This window comes from Nelumbo lutea, chromosome 5 (genome assembly GCF_056320005.1).
Source record: "Nelumbo lutea isolate HS-2025 chromosome 5, American lotus-T2T, whole genome shotgun sequence".
NCBI classification, from domain to species: Eukaryota; Viridiplantae; Streptophyta; class Magnoliopsida; order Proteales; family Nelumbonaceae; genus Nelumbo; species Nelumbo lutea.
The window spans coordinates 66331123-66355987 of record NC_142688.1 but is presented as its reverse complement, the minus strand read 5'-3'; the positions used below and the strand labels follow the sequence as shown (position 1 = coordinate 66355987).

The 24865-nt window shown below is 37.4% G+C and overlaps 1 protein-coding gene and 2 non-coding genes across 3 annotated transcripts; all 3 read left to right on the top strand.

Annotated features, from left to right (window-relative positions):
* Window positions 1-586: 586 nt before the first annotated feature.
* LOC148852757 (small nucleolar RNA R71) lies at window positions 587-693 on the top strand. The gene has a single exon (XR_016100119.1). It is a non-coding gene; the product is annotated as a small nucleolar RNA R71 (small nucleolar RNA).
* Window positions 694-12781: 12088 nt separating this feature from the next.
* LOC148852756 (small nucleolar RNA R71) lies at window positions 12782-12888 on the top strand. The gene has a single exon (XR_016100015.1). It is a non-coding gene; the product is annotated as a small nucleolar RNA R71 (small nucleolar RNA).
* Window positions 12889-17159: 4271 nt separating this feature from the next.
* LAP3 (Calcium-dependent phosphotriesterase superfamily protein) lies at window positions 17160-19813 on the top strand. Its single transcript, XM_088947314.1, has 4 exons — window positions 17160-17533; window positions 17777-18061; window positions 18138-18305; window positions 18841-19813. The coding sequence occupies exons 1-4, from the start codon at window positions 17163-17165 to the stop codon at window positions 19238-19240; spliced, it is 1224 nt and encodes a 407-aa protein (XP_088803440.1). The 5' UTR covers window positions 17160-17162; the 3' UTR covers window positions 19241-19813.
* Window positions 19814-24865: the final 5052 nt, after the last annotated feature.

The window sequence follows — 24865 nt, the reverse complement described above, 5'->3', positions numbered from 1 at the left end:
AGCCTTAACTAAATCTTCTAATGACATACCTGAATTCGAGGGTTGGCCTTGCGCTGTGATGGGTGTTGAAAACTGGGGCTGTCGACTGAAAAAATGGGGCTGGTATTGCTGCTGTCCTCCTTGGTTCCCGTAGCTTAGGTTTGGGTGATCTCTCCACCCCGGATTGTAATAATTGGAGTAGGGATCATACTTTCGTTGGGGCTGGCCCGGGAATCCTCCTACGGCATTGACTTGCTGCATCGAACCATCTTGCAATGATGGACACATGTCCATAGGATGGCCAGGAATCGAACAAATACCACACACCCTGGTAGTTTGTACTTGTCCTATAGCGAGTTGTCTTACCGAAGCAGTTAGGTCAGAAATCTGATTTTCTAAATTTACATGGCTTACCTCATTAACCTGTCTAATGGTACCGTCTGTCCTAGCACCGAACTGTTGTGAATTCTCGGCCATGTTGGAGATTAACTCCTTGGCCGCTTCGGATGTCTTGTTCACCAAGGCTCCTCCACTGGCTACATCGACCATACTTCTATCCATGGGCTGAAGCCCTTCATAGAAGTATTGGATTAACAATTGTTCAGGAATTTGGTGGTGGGGACAACTAGCAACAAGTTGCTTAAACCTTTCCCAATATTCATATAATGTCTCACCACCAAACTGCCAAACTCCACATATTTCTTTTCTTATATTCGCAGCCCGGGATGCAGGAAAATATTTATCTAAAAATATCCTATTCATTTCATCCCATGTGCATACAGAACCGGGAGGGAGAATGTAAAACCAATCCTTTGCTTTATCTCTTAAAGTAAATGGAAAGGCTATGAGTTTTACCTGGTCCTCGGTCATACCGTGGGGTTTCATGCTTGCACAGACGACATGAAATTCCTTTAGACGTTTGTGAGGGTCCTCACCTGGGAAACCATGAAACAGAGGTAAAAATTGAATCAAACCAGATTTGAGTTCAAAGGCTACCTCAAGAGTGGGGTACGTGATGCATAAAGGTTGTTGGTTCATAATTGGTGCAGCCAACTCCCTTAATGTCCTCTCTCTGTCAGCCATTCTTTCTACTTTTTCGAAGATGGGAAGATCACAATCTGAATTCACCTTCTTTGGTGAATGATCCTTCCTTTGCTTCGCCTTCTTTCTTAAACGACGGGTGGTCCTCTCAATTTTAGGGTTGTACTCGAGTTCACCTCGTTGAGAAGCACGAGTCATAAAATAAAAAAGGTTAACAAGAGGAAGGTAATAGCTAAGAAATTAAAGTTGCTCCCCGGCAACGGTGCCAAAATTTTGACGGGTTTGTCGAAGCCCTCAAAATTAGTACTAGTCCCACAATAAAATATTTGCAATAAAAGTGGTTCTAGGTCGAATCCCACAGGGAGAAAATCAGTAATCTCTTAGCCGAATGGATAAAGTAATTGTGTGGGAATATTAAATAACTAAAATTAAAAGAATAACAAACTAAACAAACAAGAGAAAATCAGTCTTACCGAATTCTGGTTCAAGGGTTCGGGTTAAATCGATTGGCCATCGATCCTAGGTACAATTTAGCATTCTTGCAATTCAAGCATTTAACCTTAGATTTATTAGGATAGCCATAATAAACCTTGTGTTTTCCTAATTCAGTTGACCAAACCCAGCATTCGATCAACACTTATCACCACTCAACTGGGTATGATAGCGTTCCATGTTAAACAGTGATAGCATTAAGATTTGTGAAAACAGTTAAACCAAAATAACAATAATTGAGATAGATGCAATTACTAAATTTTGTTCCATCAATTCTTTTAGGTTGAACCATGTTAAAACATTGGTCAAAGGCTGTCACGAACAATTGACCCAAAAAGATAACAACCTAATTGCTACTTGTACCATTATTCGTGACAATTACGGATCACCGAAATCATGGATAACAGTAGGAAAATCAACATTAATTCAGTTTGTCAGACTAATTAACATTAACATCCAATAAAAATGTGCACAAGAACCAATGAATACTTGAATTAAAAAGCAAGAAAATAAATTAACTACAGAACCTCACAATGACACAATCGAACCTCTCCCCTTGAACCAGAAAAAAGAAGCTTAGCTGCTCATGATCTGCGCAATCTCCATACTTTGCTTCTCCATGGCCGAACTGATCTTCTTGAGTTGCTTGATGCTTGATTGCTGAATGATTGAGTGATTTCTAGAGCTGGTTCGCCCCCCTCTTTATATAGCCAAAGGAGAGGGCTGTTTTCCAACTCCTTCTAGGAGGTCATCTTATCCTTAGGGGGTTTTGATCTTATCTTGAACTAATCCTATCCTATCTCTTATCTAATGCTCTAATCTCAATCTTTTTATCTCTCTAGGATTACATTCAAGAATTTAGATCTGATAAAACTCTCTCCTTGGAGATTACATTCGAAATTCGAACTCTTAACTCTTGAATTCGAGTTGGGCTGCTTCAGCTACTTCAGCGAGTTGGGCTTAAGTTGTGAAATGGGCCTGGCTGCGAACTTGCTCCGACTTTGGGCTCGTTTTCGTACTCGATGCGTGCCGAATCTGTCAAAACCTAAAACATAAAAGTTGTGGGCCTTCCTTTCATCTTTCTAATGCTTCTTGAATTGTCTAATTCGGTATCTGGAATTGAGAGTTAGGCCCAGATTACTGACTGTCGCCGAAACTGTGCAAAATCACCCGATTTGTCCTGTTTTCTTCCAATTGCCTTCTTTATTGCCCTAAATCGAAATACAAGAGTAATGAGTTCATTTAAGTGATAAATAAATATAAATGAGTGAATATTAGAGGATAAAAATAGGATTCTTTTTGGTCTCATCGCCTGGCTCTGATACAACTGAAGGGATGGGAGATCCATCATATGGATGGCGGAACCTAGTAGGAAGGTTGGGCGAAATTTCATAAATTTCTTTTCTCCCATTTGGGAATCGTATTCCCTAATTTAGAAAACTGCATTTTCAAGGTTTGTTCTTGAATCCAATTCTTGCTGAAGTAACAGTAACTCCCAAAGCAAGTATTCACAACCAAAGAAAAAACCAAAACCCGCTTCCACTAAAGACGATGCAATGTGTAATGAAGCAGGATCAGCGGGACGATTCTTCAGCAAGAATTGAGCAAGGGCTAGTGAGCATGACTTCAGATTGTTTCTCTACTAAGAAACCATATCAAGAACCTTTCTTGATCAGATCCACAAGTGGAGATCAAACTGAGTAGGGGTAGCAAGAACTAGGGAAGAATTCTATAATTTTCTATTGTGAAAATTGGTAGAATTCACCCCCTATTTATAGCCTTCTTGGATCAGCCTCCTAATCTAATTAGGAGAGAATTTCCTAATCCAAATCTTATATTTGGATATGGACTCTTAAATGGATAATACTTATCTTATCCTTTAGATAATCCTAATCAATTTAAAATTGAATTCGCCTCCTTTTAATTAACCAAATTAAGCCCAGTTCGAATTGGGCCTTAGGCTATTAACCTTATGTGCTCACTTACTCTTTAACCCGTTGCCAGTTGGTTCTCTTTGTATGGTGTGGGACCCTAACATTGATCTACATATCAGCTACATGGGTTCAGCTTAGCCTTTGTTAAAAGGCCTGGCCGAATTCACTGTATATCACATTGAACTCCCTAAGTCCATCATCATGGCTCTTAATTGGCCCAACATTTATGCTAAATGGTTTTTGGATCCAGCCACCTTATGAAAGCCCAAGAATTGTGGACATATACAAGATTATCCCATCAAGTATTACCCTCAATGGTCTTACACTTAACCTCTCTACCCTTAATGATCAAACACTGCCCGACAAGAGAGGACCTTTCCCTCGGCTGCAAGGTGCAGTGTTGCACTCTCTACTCACATGGATCTTGGGAATTAAAACATTTTGCAAACATTTTGAAACCATAATATATAACTATATCTTTATATAAATACATTTTTCAAAACCAAATCTCAAACATATTTGAAATTCATTATCAGCAGTTTAGGTTTCCATCAGAGAGAGTGCATTCCTCGATCATTCACTTTGTCCGACAAAGGGGCTGATCCTGTCACTATCATCACCCACTCAGGTGAATTCTCAGAATGCCCCAACATACCCAAGTTTTGACCACCTCTAAGGATCTCACCAATTAGCATATCAAAGGCAGCCCAATCCAACACCTAATGCAGTACCATAATCGAATCTAGGGGTAACATTCCAATTTTGCCCATTTATGTCCAAGGTCCAGGGCAATACTGGAATTTGGTCTGGTTCAAAATTTCAAGAAAACCAACATTGCATGTACCTCAGGTCTCACCTTGGCAGATGAGGCAAACCACCCCAACTAACTTGGCGGCATATCAGTGTCAGCCTTGGCAGGATAAATCTCCCCAGATCTATCCAATAGCTATGAAGATTCTAAACTAACACGAGTCTCATAAGTGTCCAATTTAAGGGCATTACATAGAAATATACCATAATAACATGAATCAATTATGCACTTTATTCATTTACAATAAATGACAATAAGTACATCAATCTAATTGGAGCTAAGGGCATACATTGTCTAACAATATGCAAATGAAAATAGCATGATTACAAACCATTTAGCTGACAACCCCACCTTGGAGCATGAGGCAATCCCAACAAATTTCCCAAATAAAAACATTTTGAAAATACAAGTGGGGAAAAGGTGGAAGGCATACTTTGATGGAGCATCAAACCAAAATGGATGGGGAGAAGGAATGATCCTTATAGACCCCCAAGGCATTCATTTTCCTTTATCTATCTACTTGGACTTTCATAACACCAATAATACATGTGAATGGAAAGCATGCCTAAGGGTATTCCAAATTGCACTAGACTGGGGCATCGATGAATTGGAAATTTATGGAGACATTTTCTTGGTCATTAGTCAAGCTAAGGTTGATTGGGAAGCACGGGATGAGCGACTAGCATTGTATATAACTGCCTCAAGGAGTTTATCAAAAAGTTTAAGTGCATCTCCTTCAATTATGTACCTAGAGAAGACAATCTTTTTGCAGATGCTTTAGCCTCCCTTGGATCAGCCATGCATTTACCTTCTTACATGGTGGTAGAACCAATTGATTTAAGTTGGGGTAGTGAGCCCACCTATAAGAGTAGCGTACTAGCAATCACAATAGAAGATGAAGAGTCAGATGGTAAACTGTGGTTCTATGACATCATAAATTTCTTGGAGCACCAAGTATTTCTAGAAGTGGCAGATCCTAAGGTGAGAAGAACTATAACCAAGCTAGCAGGGCATTTCATCATAGCAGGAGGGATATTGTATCGAAAGTCCCCAGGATTACCTTGGTTGAAATGTTTAGATGAAGAAGAAGCACAAAGAAAGTTGGAGAAGGTACATGGTGGAATATGTGGCCTTCACATGAATGGGCATATGTTGGCCAAAAAATTGCTTTGAATGGGATTTTATTGGATGAAAATGGATGATGATTGTTGTTGACATGTGCAGAAATGTCATGCTTGTCAAGTCTTTGATCGAAATATAAATGCACCTCCCTCAGAGCTATATTGTTTCACTACACCTTGGACTTTCTCTGTATGGGGAATTGACATGGTCAGTCCGCTCCAACCTGCAACAAATGGTCATAAGTTTGTCTTGGTCACCATTGTTTATTTCACTAAGTGGGTAAAAGCAATGTCCATATATAGCTCACCCAATAATGACCAAGACAATTCAATTCATCAAGAGCAGCATAATTTCCAGATATGGAGCTCCTTGCAAGGTCATCTCAGATAATGGAAAAAATTCTGTTAGAGAGGAAGTCACAGCCCTCTACAATCATTTCAAGATTAAGTAGTTGCGTTCATCCCCTTATCAACCTCAAATGAATGAAGCAGTAGTGGTTGTAAACAAGAACATCAAAAAAATTATGAAGAATATGTATCTTACCTACAAGTCTTGGCAGGACAAGTTAGCATGTTCTCTTTTGGCTTACCACACGTCAATCAGGACATCAACTGAGGCAATGCCATATTCTTTGGTGTATGGCATAGAGGCAGTCCTACCAGTAGAAGTTGAAGTGATATCTTGGAATGTGATATTAGAGTTAGAGATCCCAGAGACATATTAGGACCAAGCACGTTTTGAGTATTTGGCGTTCTTAGATGAAGCACGACTGAGAGCTATGGCCCATACTCAAGCCTATCAAAGGTGAATGACACATGCATTCAACAAGAGGGTATGGCCCTAAGACACGCAACAAAGTGAATTAGTGCTCAAAAGAACTATTCCAAATCAGCCAGAGGCAAGGAGCTAGCAAGTTCACTCCCACCTATGAAGGCCCTTACATTGTTAAAAAGAGGTTATCTAGAGGAGCACTAGTACTCATCAGAATGGATGATGAAGACCTTCCAAAGCTAGCCAACCTAGATCAAGTGAAAAAGTATTATTCTTAAATTGTAATACATTCCATGTATCAACTTTTATCAATGGAATGAAGGGACACCATCTTTGGTAATTTTTTGTTACCTTTCCTTTTTTTCTAGTACAATTATAATAACTCACTAGTTAGATTTATGACATTTTCCTTGAATGTCCCAATATTTATGTACTAGCAGTCCCCAAAGGTAATGCAAAATAAATGGAAAAGAGAAGGAGGAATTAAAGGAAGAAGCAAGAAAGAGAAAAAATGGAAAAAAACAAAAGAGGAAGAAGAAGAAAAAAAAGAAAAGAAGGAAAAAAGAAGATGATGAAGGAAAACAAAAGAGAGAAAGGTAAAATTAAGAAGGTTTTAAGAATTTCAGCTTCCTGATAACCCATGAACCAAGTTGTGTTAGCAGCCCCCCTACCCTTGAGCCTTAGCTACATTTCATCCTAGTACTAAGATCTCCCTAATCAAAGATAAAAAATAGGAACATGGAATCGGATGACAAAGAAAGTGTCTCTCCATCCCCTTGTGCAATGATGAGAGGAGTGAATGGAGAGAAATAACAAGTAATTGCATAGCTTGGAAGGGCATATTGAAAACCCAAAAAGGCACTCTAAGTTAAATCATCAGGTTATGGCAAGATCAAATTTTGCCGGCCCGGATGAAAACCAATAATGGCTCCGATGTGCAACAATTAGGTGACACCTAGGCTTAGTAAAAACCCCAGTAAAGGCATTGAGGGCAAAAAGGGACAGAAAAAGAGAAAAAAGGAAAAAAAAAAGAAAAAAAAAATATAATAAAAAGGGGGTCCAACTTATTAGTGGTCCGGGTAATCCTATCAGTAACATGTTCTCTCCTCTATTTGTATAAGTGCAAAGTCTTCTCCTTCTTTAGTTCTATAAGAGACCTTACTTCAAAGTTCGATACACCTTATGGGATTACAACTAGAGAATGTTAACATTGACCTTGCCCCTCTTCTAAGATCAAAATTATCAAATTCATAAAAAACTAGTAAATAATCAAATATCAAAATTATCAAATTCATCAGATATCAAATCATCAAACTCATTAAATATCAAAGTCATCAAAGTCATCAGATGTCATATCAAAATCAAATCATCAAATTCATCAAATATCAAAATTATCAATTCATCAAATAATCAAATAACAAATTCATCAAATATCAAATATTAAAATCAAATAATCAAATAATCAAATATCAAATTCATCAAATATTTAAAAATCAAAATTAAATCATCAAATATCAAAGTCATAAAAGTCATCAAATATCAAATTCATCAAATACCAAATCAAAATCAAATAATCTAATATCAAAGCCATCAAATTCATCAAATATCAAATATCAAATATCAAAAGTCAAAATCAAATCATCAAATATCAAAGTTATCAAACTCATCAAATCATCAAATATAAAAAGTCAAAATCAAATCATCAAATATCAAAGTTATCAAAATCATCAAATCATCAAATATCGAAGTTATCAAATTCATCAAATCATCAAATATCAAATATCAAATTCATCAAATAAAAAAAGTCAAAGTCAAATAATGAAATATCAAAATTTTCAAGTTCGAAATTATCAAATCAAATTCATCAAATAACAAACCTCAAAATTATTGAATTAAAGTTATCAAATATCAAAAGCATATGTTATCAAATTTATCAAAAATCAAAAATCAAAAATCAAATGTATCGAATTAAATAAATTAAATCATCAAATATCCAAATTACCAAAATTTGAGATTAAGACTCATCAAATATCAAAACTCATTAGATGACAAAATTCAAAATTAGGTTTCCCAAATTATCAAAGGCACAAGTATTCAAATTGCCAATTTCAAAATTATCAAATCCAATCAATAAAAATAAAAAATTATTAAAAAAAAAGAGAAAAGGGAGAAGAAAAATAAAGAATTAAAATAAAAGCTAAATCAATCGTTAAGTGAAATCAAATCATTAGACAACCAAACCAAATCAATCCATCAGTAGAAAGCTCAAGATAAGGCTAAGGCCTGGGATGACACCGCTTTATTGTTTGCCTGATACTTGCATTTTCCTACTAAGGCTTGGGATGGTACTACGCCTTCTAGGCAAGGGTATTGCACTATATCAACTTCAACCTCGACCGAAACTCCAATAGAAAAATTTCCTCCCCTAACCTCTCGTCCCTCACAGAAACCTCTTGGTGCTTCTTTTTCTTAGTTGTTCAGGAGCTCACTATCTACAACAAAGAGGGGAAGTTGTTAATACCTAATTTTTGCTCAAACCCATCTTTGGTCCATCTCCTACATTCTAGATGCCCGATCAAACCACACCAATCACTTTAAAATATGCCAAAACCCTAAGAAACCAAATTTTAAACCAAATGCCCATAAATCCACCGTTAAATCTACATGATTCCCTTTGGATGGCCTTAAATATGCCACATCACCATACTTGATCCCTGGTCAAACTCCACATGAAACAAAATCCTTAGATAACCAATCACACAATATTTCAACCCTAAATTCTTGGATTTAGCCAATTGTTGTGTGATTTATGCACAGTTAATTCAGGCAAGTGTACCTTAGTCAAATATGCGTATAATGATGAGAAAAGTGTCGACCCCACAGAGACTAGATCACAGTACCAAATTAATTTTAAACTAACCTAAGTTGAGCTCGTGAATTAATTGAATGAATAAAAACTAAAAGAATTAATGCAAATCCAAGAACATAATAAAAATTGAATTGATGGATGAATGCAACTAGGGTTTAGATTTCATTGAATCAATGTTACATAATTACTATTTAATCCAACTCAAGACCGAAATTACCCTAAGGTATATTACAGTTACTTACATGTGATGGTGGATTTTCTTAAATTAATTAATAAGCTTTCTCAATTCATATTAATCCAATTCTACCATCAAATTTCTAAGTGGTTGTTGGAAACCTCTAATCGTAGAAGGGGATTTGACTCACTAAGTTTACTTGATTCCCACACATAAGCTAATCATCTTTCGATATCATAGTCTATCATGTGATTTTTATTGCCTAGGGATCTAATTCATAACAATCCTTTGGTCAGTCATGCATGAATCATCAAATCATTAAAAAATTGGCCAATTCTTTTAAACCATTAAGCATAGAAATAAAAAATCCTCATGCAAATAATAAAGGTCTTGAATTGAATTAAACAAATAACTATATAATCTTAAGATCAAAATCCATCTAAATTCTAGCTAAGAGAATTTAGCTAGACATCATTAAATTTAACATATTCAAGAAAATTGAAGGGGAGACACAACAAAAACACATCAAAGAATGAATAGAATAACAAAAAAATTTTAGCCTTTGGAGGTCAAAGACAAGTACAGTAACTAAGCCTTCCTCCCTCTTGAATTTGGATTCTTCCTCTCCTTCTCTGGTGTGCTGAAATTGCTTCCTCTTCTCTTCTAATGTGCTAAGACTTCTACCTCTTCTCTTCTCTACTAAATTCTCTCTAAGGATGTGCCCCCTTGTGCCTTGAGTCTACGGTCATTTTTATAGTGCAGCCTCCCCTCAATTACTTCTCAATGTAGACTCCTAATTCAACACAAATTAGGTCTTTTAGTCTTTATCTTAGTTGAATTCCTATCTTTTCTACACTGCCAATTGCCAGACCCGAAACTTAAAGGTTGAATTATACTTGGTTGGCAACGGAATTAGGTTGGGTGATAAACACGAGGGTTGTAGCACTATATCTTAGCTTTAATTATCTGTTTGAATCAACTCAATCCGAGTTGTAGGTAGAAAGTTATGCCCAAGATACGGGAATTATATCAAAATAGGAAATTTCCCAATTTTTGTGCATACATATCAAATCCGGTTTCAATGGATTCTCTCCTTCATGGCTACATCATGGAGCATCATTGCTGCACGGTCCTTCCTCTATGATTATATTGATCAATTAAATCAAACTCCTCCTTAAAATTGCACCATTAAGCTCCAAATCATCTTGCAAGGCAATTTCATCATAATTAGTGCAATACCATGCTAATTCCAAAAACATTATTACCCAAAATCATCAAGTTAGAGGTATGAAAATATGTACAAATATAGGCTTATCACCAATCATCCATCAGAGGTTCCATTTTGACGTGTATAATACTATGACACTCTTCGAACCTAAAACCCGTGATTTGTACATACCTAACATAATCAAACCCTTCCAACTGCCTCATAGTCCCAATCCATACCTACCCACCAAATTTTATTCCAAAATTCTCTTGTTTAACCCATCACCAAACCTTAATTTCGTTTTGACAAATTTTATTGATCAAAAGCTCACATATCATGAATATCAATCATCCAAGCTTTATTTGACCAATCAGACCTTTCCACCATGTTCAGAGACCCAAAAAACCCCAGCACGTCAAATTTCACGTTTTAATTCACCCGTTTGACCATTAAAGTAGGAAGACACTATTTCAGCGCACCAAATTGAATCACTACATCAGTTGTCTATCCTAGGATCTTAAGGGAATGGGGACTGACGTCAGCTCCTTACTTGACCCATTAAAACACTTGGACCAATTAATCCGAGCCTAATAGGCTTAAAAAGCTTAAAATACCAAACAGACCCTAACTTGAAACTAAGAGGAAGAAATATTCAAAGGCAAAAATTTTTCTCTTTTTGCCATGAGTCCTCTTTGCTTTTCTCCCAAATAGCTTACAGCCTTCTTATGCCTCTCATCTAAAATTTGTTCCTTCACATTAAAAGAATTAGCAATGCAATTTTCTATAGGATCATCTAACCTAAATGCATGAAATTTTCTTTCTACCAAATCATCAATGCAATCTATCATTAAGACTTCTTTTTCATCATTGGAATGTTTCATAGCCTTAAACACATTAAAAATAACTTCCTCATCATTAATCCTAAGGCTAAGTTTTCCTTGTTTAACACCAATTAAAGCTCTTCCTATGGAAAAAAAAAATGTCTCCCTAAAGTTAGGGGCATATCATAATCTTCTTCCATATCCAAAATGGTGAAGTCAACAGGAAAAATAAATTTATCTACTTTTATCAAAACATCTACTACTCCCCTTGGATATTTGATACTTCTATCAGCCAATTGTAGAAAAATAGTGGTAGGTGTTGGCTCCTTTAACCCAAGCTTCCTGAAGACAGAAAAAGGCATCAAGTTAATGTTTACACCAAGATCACATAAAGCCTTATCAAAATTAATTCCGCCAATGGTGCACGGAATAAAGAAGCTCCCTGGATCCTTGAATTTTGGAGGTAATTTATTTTGTAGGATTGTTGAGCATTCCTCATTAAGTTTTACCATCTCAAACTCCTCCAACTTTCCTTTTTTTTTAATTATTTCCTTCAAAAATTTGGCATAACTTGGCATCTAAGAAATAGCATCAAGAAGAGAAATGTTAATATGCAACTTTTGAAACACTTCTAGAAATTTAGTAAATTGCTTATCCAAGTTAGCCTTAAGAAATCTTTTAGAAAAAGGAAGGGGGGTTTGTAGGATTTTAAATTAAGAGTAGAAGTACTTCCCTTTTTCTCTATTGGTGACTCGTAATCTCCTTCTTTGATTTCAAGGTTTCGGCTTTCTTCCTCTTTTACCTACTCATCATATTTTCCTTCTTTTCTAAATTCTTTTCCACTTTGCAGAGTGATGGCCTTTACTTGTTCCCTAGGATTCTTCTCGGTATTGCTAGGTAATCCTCCTTGTAGCCTTGCCGAAATTGCTTGAACAAGTTGTCCAATTTGAGTTTCTATCCCTTGAATTCTTGCCTCTGTACTGTTGATAAATTTTGCCATCATATCCTCTAAATTTGACTTCTTCTCTTGTGGATTTTGTTGATGTTGCTGCTGAAAGTCAGGATGTGCTCTTTGTTGGTTATTACTCCAAGAAAATTTTGGATGGCTTCTCCATCCCGGATTGTAAGTGTTGGAGTAGGGATTGAAATTGAACATGTTGCTACCATAAGAAACAAAATTAACTTGTTTAGAAGAAGAAGAAAATGGATTTCCTACTTGACAGTCTACACTAGCATGTCCCCCTTGCCCACAAAGCTCACAAGAATGAAAGGGAACAGAAGAAACACTCATAGCTAAAACCCCCAAAATTTCTAATTTATTATTTAAGGCAACAAGTTGAGTCAATAAAGTAATGATAGAATCAACATTATAAATTCCAACTCCCTTTTTATTTTCTCTCTCATTGCCCCATTGATAGCTATTGGCCATCTCTTCCAAAAGTTCATATGCTTCTTCGGGAGTTTTTCTCATAAGGATACCACCTGCAGCTGCATCTAACATTGAACGATTAGATTAATTAATGCCACTATAAAAAGTTTGCACTTGCATCCAAATAGGTAGACTAAGGTGAAGACACTTCCTAACCAGTTCCTTAAATCTCTCCCACGACTCATATAAAGTTTCATTATCAAATTGAGAAAAATTTGTTATGTCATTCCTTAATTTAGCCATTTTAGTAGGTGGAAAACACTTGCCAAGTCATCCCATGTATTAATCGAACCTGTAGGAAGAGAGTTAAGCCAATCTTTTGCTTTTTCCCTTAAGGAGAAAAGAAATAACCTAAGCCTAATGGCGTTGTCACTAACTCCATTATGCTTAAAAGTATCACATATTTCCTAAAAATTAGCAATATGAGAGTTAGGGTCATCATTGGGGCCAAAAAATTGCACACTCAACTGGATCATCTGAATAATTGCAGGCTTGATCTCAAAATTGTTTGCTTGCACATTCGACATCCTAATGCTTGATGTAGTACCATCCAGAGTAGGTATAGCGTAGGAGATCAATGTCCATGGATTATTTTGGTCTTGAGCCACCTTGTTCTTTCTCTCCCTCATTCACTTTTTCAAAGTCCTTTTGATTTCTTGATCAAGGGGTATTAATTCTCCACCACTAGTGCGTGTCATGCACTAGGAAACTTCAAAGAAAAGAAAAAATTAAAAATTCCCTAAAAAAAATTTATAAAGCCGAACTCAATAGAAATTAAAATGGAAAATTTTAAATCTGAAAATAAGACAAATAGATGTTCAATCTAAGGCTAATTCAGGTAGTTTTGATATGCAATAAACTAGTCCCCGACAACGGTGCCAAAAACTTGTTGTGTGATTTATGCACGGTTAATTCAGGCAAGTGTACATTAGTCAAATGTTCGTATAATGATGAGAAAAGTATTAATCCCACAGAGACTAGATCACAATACCAAATCAATTTTAAACTAACATAAGTTGAATTCCTGAATCAATTGAATGAATAAAAACTAAAAGAATTAATGTAAATCTAAGAACTTAATAAAAATTGAATTGATGGATGAATGCAGCTAGGGTTTAGATTTCATTTAATCAAGGTTACATAATTACCTTTTAATCCAACTCAAGACTGAAATTACCCTGAGGTATATTAAAGTTACTTGCATGTGATGGTGGATTTCCCTAAATTAATTAATAAGCTTTCTCAAGTCATATTAATTATTTATTAATCCAATTCTACCATCAAATTTCTAAGTGGTTATCAAAACGAAAAATAAGCATTAATTTCTTTGGAAACCTCTAATCGTAAAAGGGGATTATCATGCGATTTTTATTGTCTAGGGATCTAATTCATAACAATCCTTAGTCAGTCATGCATGAATCATCAAATCATTAAAAGATTGGCCAATTCTTTTAAAGCATTAAGCATAGAAATAAAAATTCCTCATGCAAATAATAAAGGTTTTGAATTGAATTAAATAAAGAATTATATAATCTTAAGATCAAAATCCATCTAAACTCTAGCTAAGAGAATTTAGCTAGACATCATTAAATTCAACATATTCAAGAAAATTAAGGGGAAACACAACAAAAACACATCAAAGAATGAGTAGAATAACAAGAAAATTTTAGCCTTTGGAAGTCGAAGACAAGTGCAGCAACTAAGCATTCCTCCCTCTTGAATTCAGAGACCCAAAAAACCCTAGCACGTCAAATTTCACATCTTAATTCACCTGTTTGATCATTAAACTAGGAAGGCACTATTTCGATGCACCAAATTGAATCACCACATCAATTGTCTATCCTAGAATCTTAAGAGGATGGGGACTGACATCAGCTCCTTACTTGACCCATTAAAACAATTGGACCAATTAATTCGAGCCTAATAGGCTTAAAAAGCTTAAAATACCAAACAGACCCTAATTTGAAACTAAGAAAGGACAAAACCATTTAAAAGTTCATCAAATTTATGTTTTTTGCCATTGCCAGCCCCAAATATGAGGCTGCAATGTCTAGCGCACCCCAATCCTTCATTAGATGCATGAAATCCAGAAGAAGCATTCCAAACTCGAGAAAACTTGTTGCATAAAGAAGGAAGGTCAACTACAAGTCCTTCCCTCTTAAAATCTTTGCCTATTTCAGTGAAAGAGCTCTGTGGAATCATAGACATTGTAGTTGTATGAATTTCAAACCCATCTCCCTCCCATTTCCTCTATAAAAAAAGGCCCAACTTTAGCTTGAGTGGGGGGGGGGAGGAGAAAAGCAGTTTCCTAACTTCTATAATACACCCATTATACTTAAAATCCTGAAATCACTGAAGCCAAGATCAAGCCTCATCCCTTGTTTTCCAAACTTCACACCAGAAACTAAGGGTGTCAATGGACTGGTTTTGGATTGGACCCCATGTAGTCCAAAATAAATTTGGATGAATTGGACAGACCAACAAGACATATTGGATTGGACCAATCCGGTCCAAAATATTTTTTAGATTGGATTGGACCTAGTCTATTCGTAACAAATTTATATTGAATTGGGTTGAATTAAGCCAATATCTAGTCCATTAATATGAGATAAGAATATATGTGTCAATGGATCGGGTTTGGGTTGAAACCAATCTAAATCAAAATGAATTTGAGCATATTGGATGGTCCAAACATTGAATTGGACCAGTCTAAATTGGTCCAAAACATTCATTGGATTGGATTGGACCTGGTCTATTTATAATGGACTCACATTGGACTGAATCAGATTGGATCAAATCCTAGTCCAATTGACACCCTCTCTGCTCCGTTCCTTGCTCAAGTTTTGTTTGAAGTCCTTTTAAATGCAAAAATGTTTATTTTAAGGTTGTACACGAGAGATAAGCCTCTCATTCTACTGTCTCTCTACTTTTAGTTTTGTTTCAGATTGTTTAAAGTCCTAAAGCCCTGAGAAACTTGCATTCCCAACTTCCTTTAGATTGAGAAAAAGAGGTAGAGAGGCAAGGGTCTTAGGGAAACCAATACCTAAGACTCAATAACATTACTTCAAATCAATTCTAGGGGAAGTTGGGAACGTTTTCGTCAAATTTCAGGAGCTTTAAGCAATCCTGTTAATTCATGTTTCACTGGAATTTAAGCCTGAATTTCTCCCATAGTGGGTTAGTATAATAGCTTGGAGAGAGTGGTGTGTAACACCTTCTCTCTCCAATCTTTGGGACCCGAAACTTTTCAGTTCAGTGCCTTTCCCATGGAGGACGGAAACACTATCAAAGAGCTAAAGTTAAACTTTCAAGTCTGAAAATGAGAGCCCATTTTCTCTAAAAAATGGGTGGTAACTCCATATATTTGATGCGACGATAAGCTTCCAAAGCTCACACCATTACTTGCCCCAAATCAAAAAAACCTACAGACATAAAAGTCTTTATTTTTTAAATTTTACTTGGTGCCTTAGGTGGAATCTAAAATCGCTCTAGACATGAATTCCTTACTACCCTTCCTTCGAATTCGGCAGAGAGGTGTAGCCATTGCTTTCCTTTTGATGAATATTCCCGCTTCCCACCCAACACAGTTGCATAAATAGTAGGAATATAAAATTGAACCAATATTTGACCGTAACAGTTTATAAAAATCAGGTCATTCGACCAAGACAATGACCATTCTTATTTTTATATGACAAGATAAAATATTAAATGCAATTAATACATAAGATGAATCAATAAGGTTTCTGGGTTATACAGAAAAGAAAACTCCTAATGATGTGTTTGGTTGCAATGCAAATGTAAATATGTACACTAAATATTTATTTATTTTTCGGTTCATGAATGCAAATATGGTTTACATTTTAAATCATTTTTACATTCATCTTGTTTGTTTGAAATTGGTGCAAAAGTGTGGACCTATCATTAAATTCTCCAACTATCTTATACTCCAATGAATTAACTTTGGTCAAAAAAATAATTATCAAAAGAACACAAAATTGTTTCCAAAAAATAAGTACAGTAATGCTCTCTTCTCAAAATACAAAACTGTCAAAAAATACATTTTTGCTCTGATAATCATTATTTTTTTACGTTTCAAAGAAATACTCACAAACATGAACTGGGGTACATAAATACCCTGATTCGACATTTGTACCACAAACAAGCGGAGCCTTAAGAGTGCAAAACCTTGTATTTTTTACTATAAATTTGCACTGTACATATTTGTATTCGTACTACTTTCAAACTGACCCTAAAGAAAACAATTTAAATTGACCTTGTCTAATTCATTTGTGATTGGTCAGATTGTCTTGTTAAATATATTCTCTGAGGAATTGTAGCCTTGTGCCGGTATCTCTCCACAAGGGAAGGAATACGAGAATCAAGGACAAACTAAAGCCAACCTACTCCCTCGCCATTGAGCTATCACACCAAATGCATGTGTTGGTCCTGGAAAAACATAAAATCCGATGATTTCGCATATCTTTGCGCCCTAACCTGACCAAGGTCTCCTCATGGAGAAGAAAAAACTATTCAAAGATGAGACAATACTGTTTCAACACCCAGTTTTCTTTCTCATTGCGTTAGCCATGGCCTTCATTTTCATGGACCCCTTTCAGTTGGGTCCACTTGGAGGGCGAGACTTCAGACCAGTAAAGCATGATGTTGCACCTTACAAGCGAGTCATGGGGAACTGGCCCAAAGACAACCAGAGTCGGTTGGGTTCCGGGAAGCTGGAATTTGTGAATGAAGTCTTTGGTCCTGAGTCTTTAGAGTTTGATCTTAATGGACAAGGGCCTTACGCTGGTTTGGCAGATGGACGCATTGTAAGGTGGATGGGTGACAATGTTGGCTGGGAGACATTTGCACTTGTTACACCGAATTGGTAAGTAGCGAACCATTTCGCTGAAGTAGTGAACCAGAGGGTCCATTTGTTTGCAATACAACCTGATTTGCATAGTACAAATGAATTGGAGTTCTAATGTGGAAAGTGGAAATTCTGGTTTAATTTTTATCTAGGTTTTATTTTACCTTGTCTGCATTAGAAATAGTCTTACACGCTAGTACACAACATAAAGCTGGTTTAGTTTATCGTAGATTCTAATTATTCTGAATTCAAATTTAAAAGGTCCGAGAAGCTCTGCGCTAATGGTATTCATTCAACTGCGGCCAAGCAATACAAGATTGAGCATAGATGTGGCCGTCCTCTTGGCCTAAGGTTTGATAGAACGGGGGGAAACTTGTACATAGCAGATGCTTATTATGGCCTCTTGGTTGTTGGCCCAGAAGGAGGCATAGCCACTCCTTTAACAACCCATGTTGAAGGAAAACCCATCGTCTTTGCGAATGACCTTGATATCCACAAGAATGGTTCCATCTTTTTCACAGACACAAGCAAGAGATATAACAGATTGTAAGTTTTCATCAATTTAGCTTCAATTTGTGAGTTATTTCTCTTGGCTATGAGTAATTTTTTTAGCTTTTTGTAGGAACCATTTTTTCATTTTATTGGAAGGAGAATCCACCGGAAGGCTTCTTAGATATGACCTACCTACAAAAACAACTCATATTGTCCTAGAAGGCTTGGCGTTTCCAAATGGAGTACAGTTATCAAAGGATCAATCTTTTCTCCTCTTCACTGAGACCACCAATTGCAGGTTGAAGGAATTTACCTCCTCCTCTCTCTCTCTCTCATTTTCACATGTCAATAGGATAATTTATTTGATGTGAAGCATGGAAGCCTTGAGGACCCATTTAAGAGGTTTGAAGTTTTGATTGACCTGCTTAAACTGAACTGTTTTAGATAAATCACCTAAACAAATTTAAGCAGGAAGCCTTATTTTTGTTTCTAAGATATCTACTTTTGGCCTTTTGCATGTCACGCCAAACATTGCTTGACAGAGCCCACCTCGTGAAGCTGCTATGTAAAAACTGAAAACCGTCCCAAAATGGGCACTTAGGGCCTGTTTGGGATGGCTGAGGTGAAAATTTGGCTTAGCTGGTTCAACTGCTCTGAAGCACTTGGGATAAGATTTTAAGGATAAAAATATATTAAAAGGCTCTTCACATAGGATGGGTTCTACTTTGGTAACTGATAGTTATCTGAAGTGATGCTTTGAGGCACTCCCGTGCCGCTGTGATCAACCCTCCCAAACGGGCATCTAATATTTTTGTGTTTTCTGTACATTACAGGCTAATGAGGTATTGGCTAGAGGGACCCAAGAGCGGAGACGTGGAAGTTGTTGCTGACTTGCCGGGCTATCCAGATAATGTACGAATAAATGAGAAGGGCCAATTCTGGGTTGCGATCGATTGTTGCCGAACCCCAGCCCAAGAGGTCCTTTCTCACAACCCATGGATAAAAAGCATATATTTTCGGTTGCCTCTGAAAATGAGCTTCCTAGCAAGGTTGATGGGAATGAAGATGTACACAGTTATCTCCCTCTTCAGTGAAAAGGGAGAGATATTGGAAGTCCTCGAGGATCAAAAGGGTGAGGTGATGAAATTAGTTAGCGAAGTAAAAGAGGTAAATGGAAAGCTATGGGTTGGCACAGTGGCTCATAACCATATTGCTACTCTTCCGTACCCTTAGGGAGAGAAGATAAATGGTTTCTTACTGATAATCAGATTATGGTTTCTTCAATGTGCCTTAACTTCTTAGGTAACTTCATTAATAATAGGAACTGTTGTATTTCCGTCTGCTTCAAACCGTTAAGTTCAGTCTCTCCCTTGTGCAAATGCATAATGGCATATAGTTGAGGTGTCGCAAATAAATAAGGGCAAAAGCTTGGATCAAAGTCAAAGGACTCAAAGAGATGATCAGGCACCCATATTACACATCTTTCATAGAGCAAAGGATGATGTATAGGGATATATCATACAGGTCGTTCCATCTTGAAGCTTAACCGGGTTAAATATTAGCTTGATTATATTTTTATCCTATATATGTTTATGGAACATTCATATATTATGATGGTTGTTTATTGACAAAAATCCTTTTGAACTCATGGTGTTGATACATAAGTTTCGACATTACGCCGCCTCAACTGTTAGCGAGTCATGCATCTCGCAAGCTTTTGCATCAAATTGGTATCAAATTGGTGAGGCACATGCCTAGCTCATGTAATTAGTCGATTAAAATGAAAATGAAGAAATTAATTATATATAATAGGATAAATCTCTTAAACTATCTCTGCTATTTAGCGTAATAAAGCGTGATACTCCTACTCTTTAACTATTGTCTTGCAGTACTTTTAAGTTTTTTTGACAATTGTCCAAATCCTCCCCTATCGTTACTCAACTGTCGGGTCTCGTTTGCATGTGACACCACGTGATTGATAATTTTTTCCAATTTTCAAATTACCCTTTTACCGTCAAAAATACCATTTTGGTTTTAGTTCGGGCTTGCTAGCTATGTCAACACTGAACCGATTGGACCTGTCACCAGCACTGGAACTGTAGTGTAAGGTTCATCGGCGTCTTGTTGCTAGTCACCGGCACTAGACCGTTGAATGTCAGTTTCGGCATCGTCGGTGGGGTGGACGTTTTCTTAGAGTAGAGCTCGTCACCAACGTCCTCTTACAGAACGGTGACCCCAAGAAGAGTTTTGAAACCCATTTTAACTTGTAGCATCAGCAGCGCCAGTACCGTCGTTGGTGACCCCAAGAGGGTTTTGAAACCCGCAATGTGGGGGAGGATAATGGCAGTGACCCCAATGCACTGCGCCACTGCCACCAGGTGTGGGGGAGGAGAGAGGAGAATGGTGGTGGGATTTCGAATAGATGCAGTCATTGATTGTCATCTATTCGACGAAATGCCCAGCCCCCACCCCCCCCACCCCACATGTCCATCCCCACCACGGCATGCCCAGCCCCCCCATCCCCCCACCCCGCACGCCCAGCCCCTTCCCCCTCCCCATATAGGCCCAGACCCCCACCCCAGTCACCTGCATGTGACGTCTAATTTGTTCTTCCAATGATTACATGTATAGTAATTGTGAATGGGCACCATGAATGTGGTGTGTCCATGCGGTGGAAAGTGTGTCACAATCGTGGCTAGGCATGAAAAGTCTGAGAACATTGACTGACAATTCTATGGGTGTCACTACTATATAGGTTATCAGTTAGGTAATTTTATTGTAGTTTACCCAACATGTTTTATGTAGATTAACATGTATTTGTTGTAGTTTTCCCATGCAATTTTTTCTTATGAAAAAATAAAACAATGATATACGGAGTGTTCACATCGAAAAAGACTAGCAGCCAAGAAAAACGGTACTGTGTATGCACAAAGCCTCAGGTAAATGGAAAACTATGGATTGGCACAGTGGCTCATAACCATATTAATACTCTTCCGTACCAATGTGCCTTAACTTCTTACTATTAGGTAACTTCATTAATAATGGGAACTGTTGTATTTCCGTCTGCTTCAAACCATTAAGTTCCGTCTCTCCCTTGTGGAAATGCTCAAAGGACCCAAACAGATGATCAGGCACCCATATATAACATCTTTCATAGAACAAAGGATGATATATAGGGATATATCATACAGTCCGTTCCTTCTTGAAGCTTAACCGGGTTAAATATTAGCTTGATTAGATTTTTATCGTATATATGTTTATGGAACATTCATATATTATGATGGTTGTTTATTAACAAAAGTCTCTCTGAAATCATGGTATTGATACATAAGCTTCAATTACGCCCCCTCAACTGCCTTTTATGCAATGTTTTCGAGCTGTTGTTGATTCGGACGGTTGGACTGTTCGGATTAGAAATCGTCCAGGCGATCAGTTCTATTTTATTTCAAATTCGGTTTTTTATCAAAAACCATTGAATTAGTCAATGAACCGTTGATTTGGATAGTTTGACCGTTGAACCGTCCGACTCGGAGAATGGTTTGCGATTTATTAAATAAGAGTCAAATTCAAATGAAAAGAGAAACCTCTCAGATCTCAGATTTAAGATCTACTGGAGAGAGAGAGAGAGAGAGAGAGAGATCAGTTGAGGAAGATCTTAAATCTGAGATCTAGAAGACTAAGATCTGGAAGAAAAGGCTAAGAGATCAGTGAAAGAGATATGACAGATCTAGAAGAAAAGGCTAAGTGTCTAGATGACAGATCTGAGATTGAGAGAAACCTCAGATCTAACATCACTGTCGCCGTCGCCGTCAATGCTGCAGCCGACCTCCTCCTCCTCCTCCTCCTCCTCCTTCTTCTTCTTCTCTCTTCTCTCTCTTCTAAACTCTCTCAGCCATCGGCAGTCTCTCATTCTCAAACAGTGAAACCCTTTTCTCTTCTATTTATATGCATCTTACCCTAATATTCCAATCTAATGGGTAAGATGATATATCACTGTTAAAATACTCAATCCGTCCAAACCATTTGACCTGGATGGTTGAACCGCTGACTCGAAAACCAATGACCAAAACGGTTCCGCTTCCGAGTCAGTTTTTAAAACATTGCTTCTATGTATCACGTCTGAGGCTTTGGCCTCAAGTTTAGTGAGTCATGCAGCTCACAAGCTTTTGCATCAAATTAGTGAGGCACATGCCTAGCTCATGTAATTAGTTGATTAAAATGAAAATGAAGAAATTAATTATATATGATATTGTTCACAATACAAAATTTCATTATTTGTTTGTTTACCAATAATTAAAATCAAACGATAAATACCAAGAATTTTCACCTAGCGTATATCATCTCTTTTAAACCAAAAATATCTCTTCCTCTTCTTAACTCAATGCACGTCAAGAATCTCCATCCATGTAAAAGAAGTTTTACTTGCTATTGGGCCTTCGAAGGCACCAGCAAGATGAGATGGGCTACCCTGCAGTCTTCTATTAAAAGAGTTGGAGGGAGGTGGTGGGCCAGGAGCTAGTGGAGTGTGAGGAGGATAGCCCATCACAGCCTGCTGGTGCCTTCGAAGGCCCTGCCGGCCATGAAGTATTAGGCCCAAGCTTGGCCATGAAATTTGCGGGTTTGATGCAAGCTCGTGCCTGGGTTAGACTAAAACAATCACCCTAAGCAAATTGATTTTGGTTTATTAGATTAATGAGGAGAGGAAAGATAATAAAATCAAAAGGAAATATCAAAAAAGAAAATCAAAAAGGAAAATAAATGAATGAATTTTAAGCAATTTAATGAGAAAGTTGAGAGGAGAGAGAATTAGTGGAGTAAATTACTGGAGGAGGGAGGTAATGGAATGACTAATGAGAAGAAATAATAAAAGGAGTTAACGAGAAAGGGAAGAGAGAATTAATGGTGAATCAATGAGAAGAGATGAAAGTCTTAAGGACTAAAATTGATTGGCTATTTTAGCTATTTTGTTCAATTTTAAGCATTAGGCTTTACATATCACAAGGCTAGAGGCTTAAAGGTGTAGGCCTCTAACTCTAATAATTCAACGCCTATGCATTGTTAATGGAGAGAAAGGTTACCGAGACTGGGCCTTTTTAGTCAGCCTTGCCTCAATAGCCTTTTAAAACGATGATACCGGGGGTTTTTTGTAATTTACACTAAATTTTAAGTATATATAGTTAAATTGAATCGGGATAATATCAATCAGCTAGCGATGATTCCATATTTAATCTCATTATAAACGTTTCAAATTCAGAAACCTTAATAGGATAAATTTTGAATTCAAAGTCAAATTAAGAATTTAAGACAACTAGATATCATTTCCATAAGTGTTTGTTTGGGGTTAGGTGTGACAAGCCGCATAGTGGAATGATATCACACTAGCTAGGGATAAATGGCCTTTTCATGTACAACTGCATATCAAGGGCCATGTAACCAATTATGAGTAAATATGCCAGTGTTTTGTACAAATGAAGGTCTAAAAGAATATGCCACATAGGAGTGATACCACTTAAGCCAATAACAAATGGGCCTATTGTTGGATTTTAATCCCATAAGACATTAAATTTAATGGGTTTGATTGGTCAATTACACGAGAAATTGCACCTACACACTTGATTGGAAAGTTACCTTTTCTCTTATAAAATCCAGTTTTAAATTTTTCCCACATTGAAAAATTATAAGCTTTATTTTCAATATTTTAATAGGAGTTGATTTACACTCCTTAGAGATAGTAGATGAGAGTATGGGGGCTTGATATCGCGCACGCGTGTGCATGTGTGTGTGTAGCACAATGAGGCACACTTTGCTCGCACTTCGCGTGGCTCGCGACGGGCGGCTTTGGTTTTGGTGCGATGTTGACCATTGATCACCATTGATGAGATCAACGGTCACGATTTGATCAGGTGTGATCAAGAGGCACAATTCAAAGTTAACAGTCATTAACTATTGATGCTACGCAATCTGGGCACTCCTAGCTGCTAGCTGACTGGATCCTATCTCTGAAGGAAATAGTAAAGAGTGTGAAGAAGGCTAAGTGTGCAGGTCGCATTAGATCACTGAATTAGATCGAGAGAAAAGTTTAAGTAAGTTCAAGATACTCAAGATGAGATAAATGATATAAGATACCTTTTCCCCTTCGACTGAGGGTCTCTTAAATATGAGCGTTCTTGTCAAATCGGGCATAACCGCCAATGGACCTCTGTCGCAGTCATTATCTGCCAGGATTGCGCAGGTGACCGTTGTAGAGTACTACCCAATCGGATGAGTGACGCGTCCCAGAAGGGCAGACATGCCACCATCTATCGAGAGACATGGGTGCAGTCTGACGAGTACGGTCTTGTCAGATAGAAGCTTCCTGAAAATCGCATCACTTAGTAGTGAATTGCCTTGTAGCGAACTATCCCATAGCGAACTACCTTGTAGCGAGCTATTCTATTGCGAGCTACCTTGTAGCGAGCTCCCAAGGGTACTTCGAGGTGATTCCTCTTGAGGTTGCCCTTAGGGTAGTTTTTCTGCCTAAGTGTTGGAGCGAGCTGGTTATCCTAGCTCGCGAACTGGGATAGACTTGCCTTGGAGTATTCCCTTTCAGTACATCGGGGGTCCTCGAGCTCGCGCTATCGCGAGCTCACCCTATGGCGAGCCGTGACATAGCAAGCTGTCCTGCGAGCTCGTTACTTAGTCGCAGTCAGGCTGTGGTGCTAAATTATTACTTGTGCTGAGTTATGTCCACATGTCACCGTCTTAAGGGGTCGGGTCAAATCACCCTCCATCAACTGTTAACTACTTTTTAAACAGACACAATGTTTGAAATTGTGACTGTTCAAGGTGCCTTCTCTGAACCAGCACCTACCTTTTCTT

Coding starts and splice junctions, on each gene's coding strand:
- LAP3 (XM_088947314.1), top strand. CDS start 17,163: ATGGAGAAGAAAAAACTATTCAAAGATGAGACAATACTGTTTCAACAC. Junction 18,062..18,137: donor AGCAAGAGATATAACAGATT/GTAAGTTTTCAT, acceptor AGCTTTTTGTAG/GAACCATTTTTTCATTTTAT. Junction 18,306..18,840: donor ACTGAGACCACCAATTGCAG/GTTGAAGGAATT, acceptor TGTACATTACAG/GCTAATGAGGTATTGGCTAG.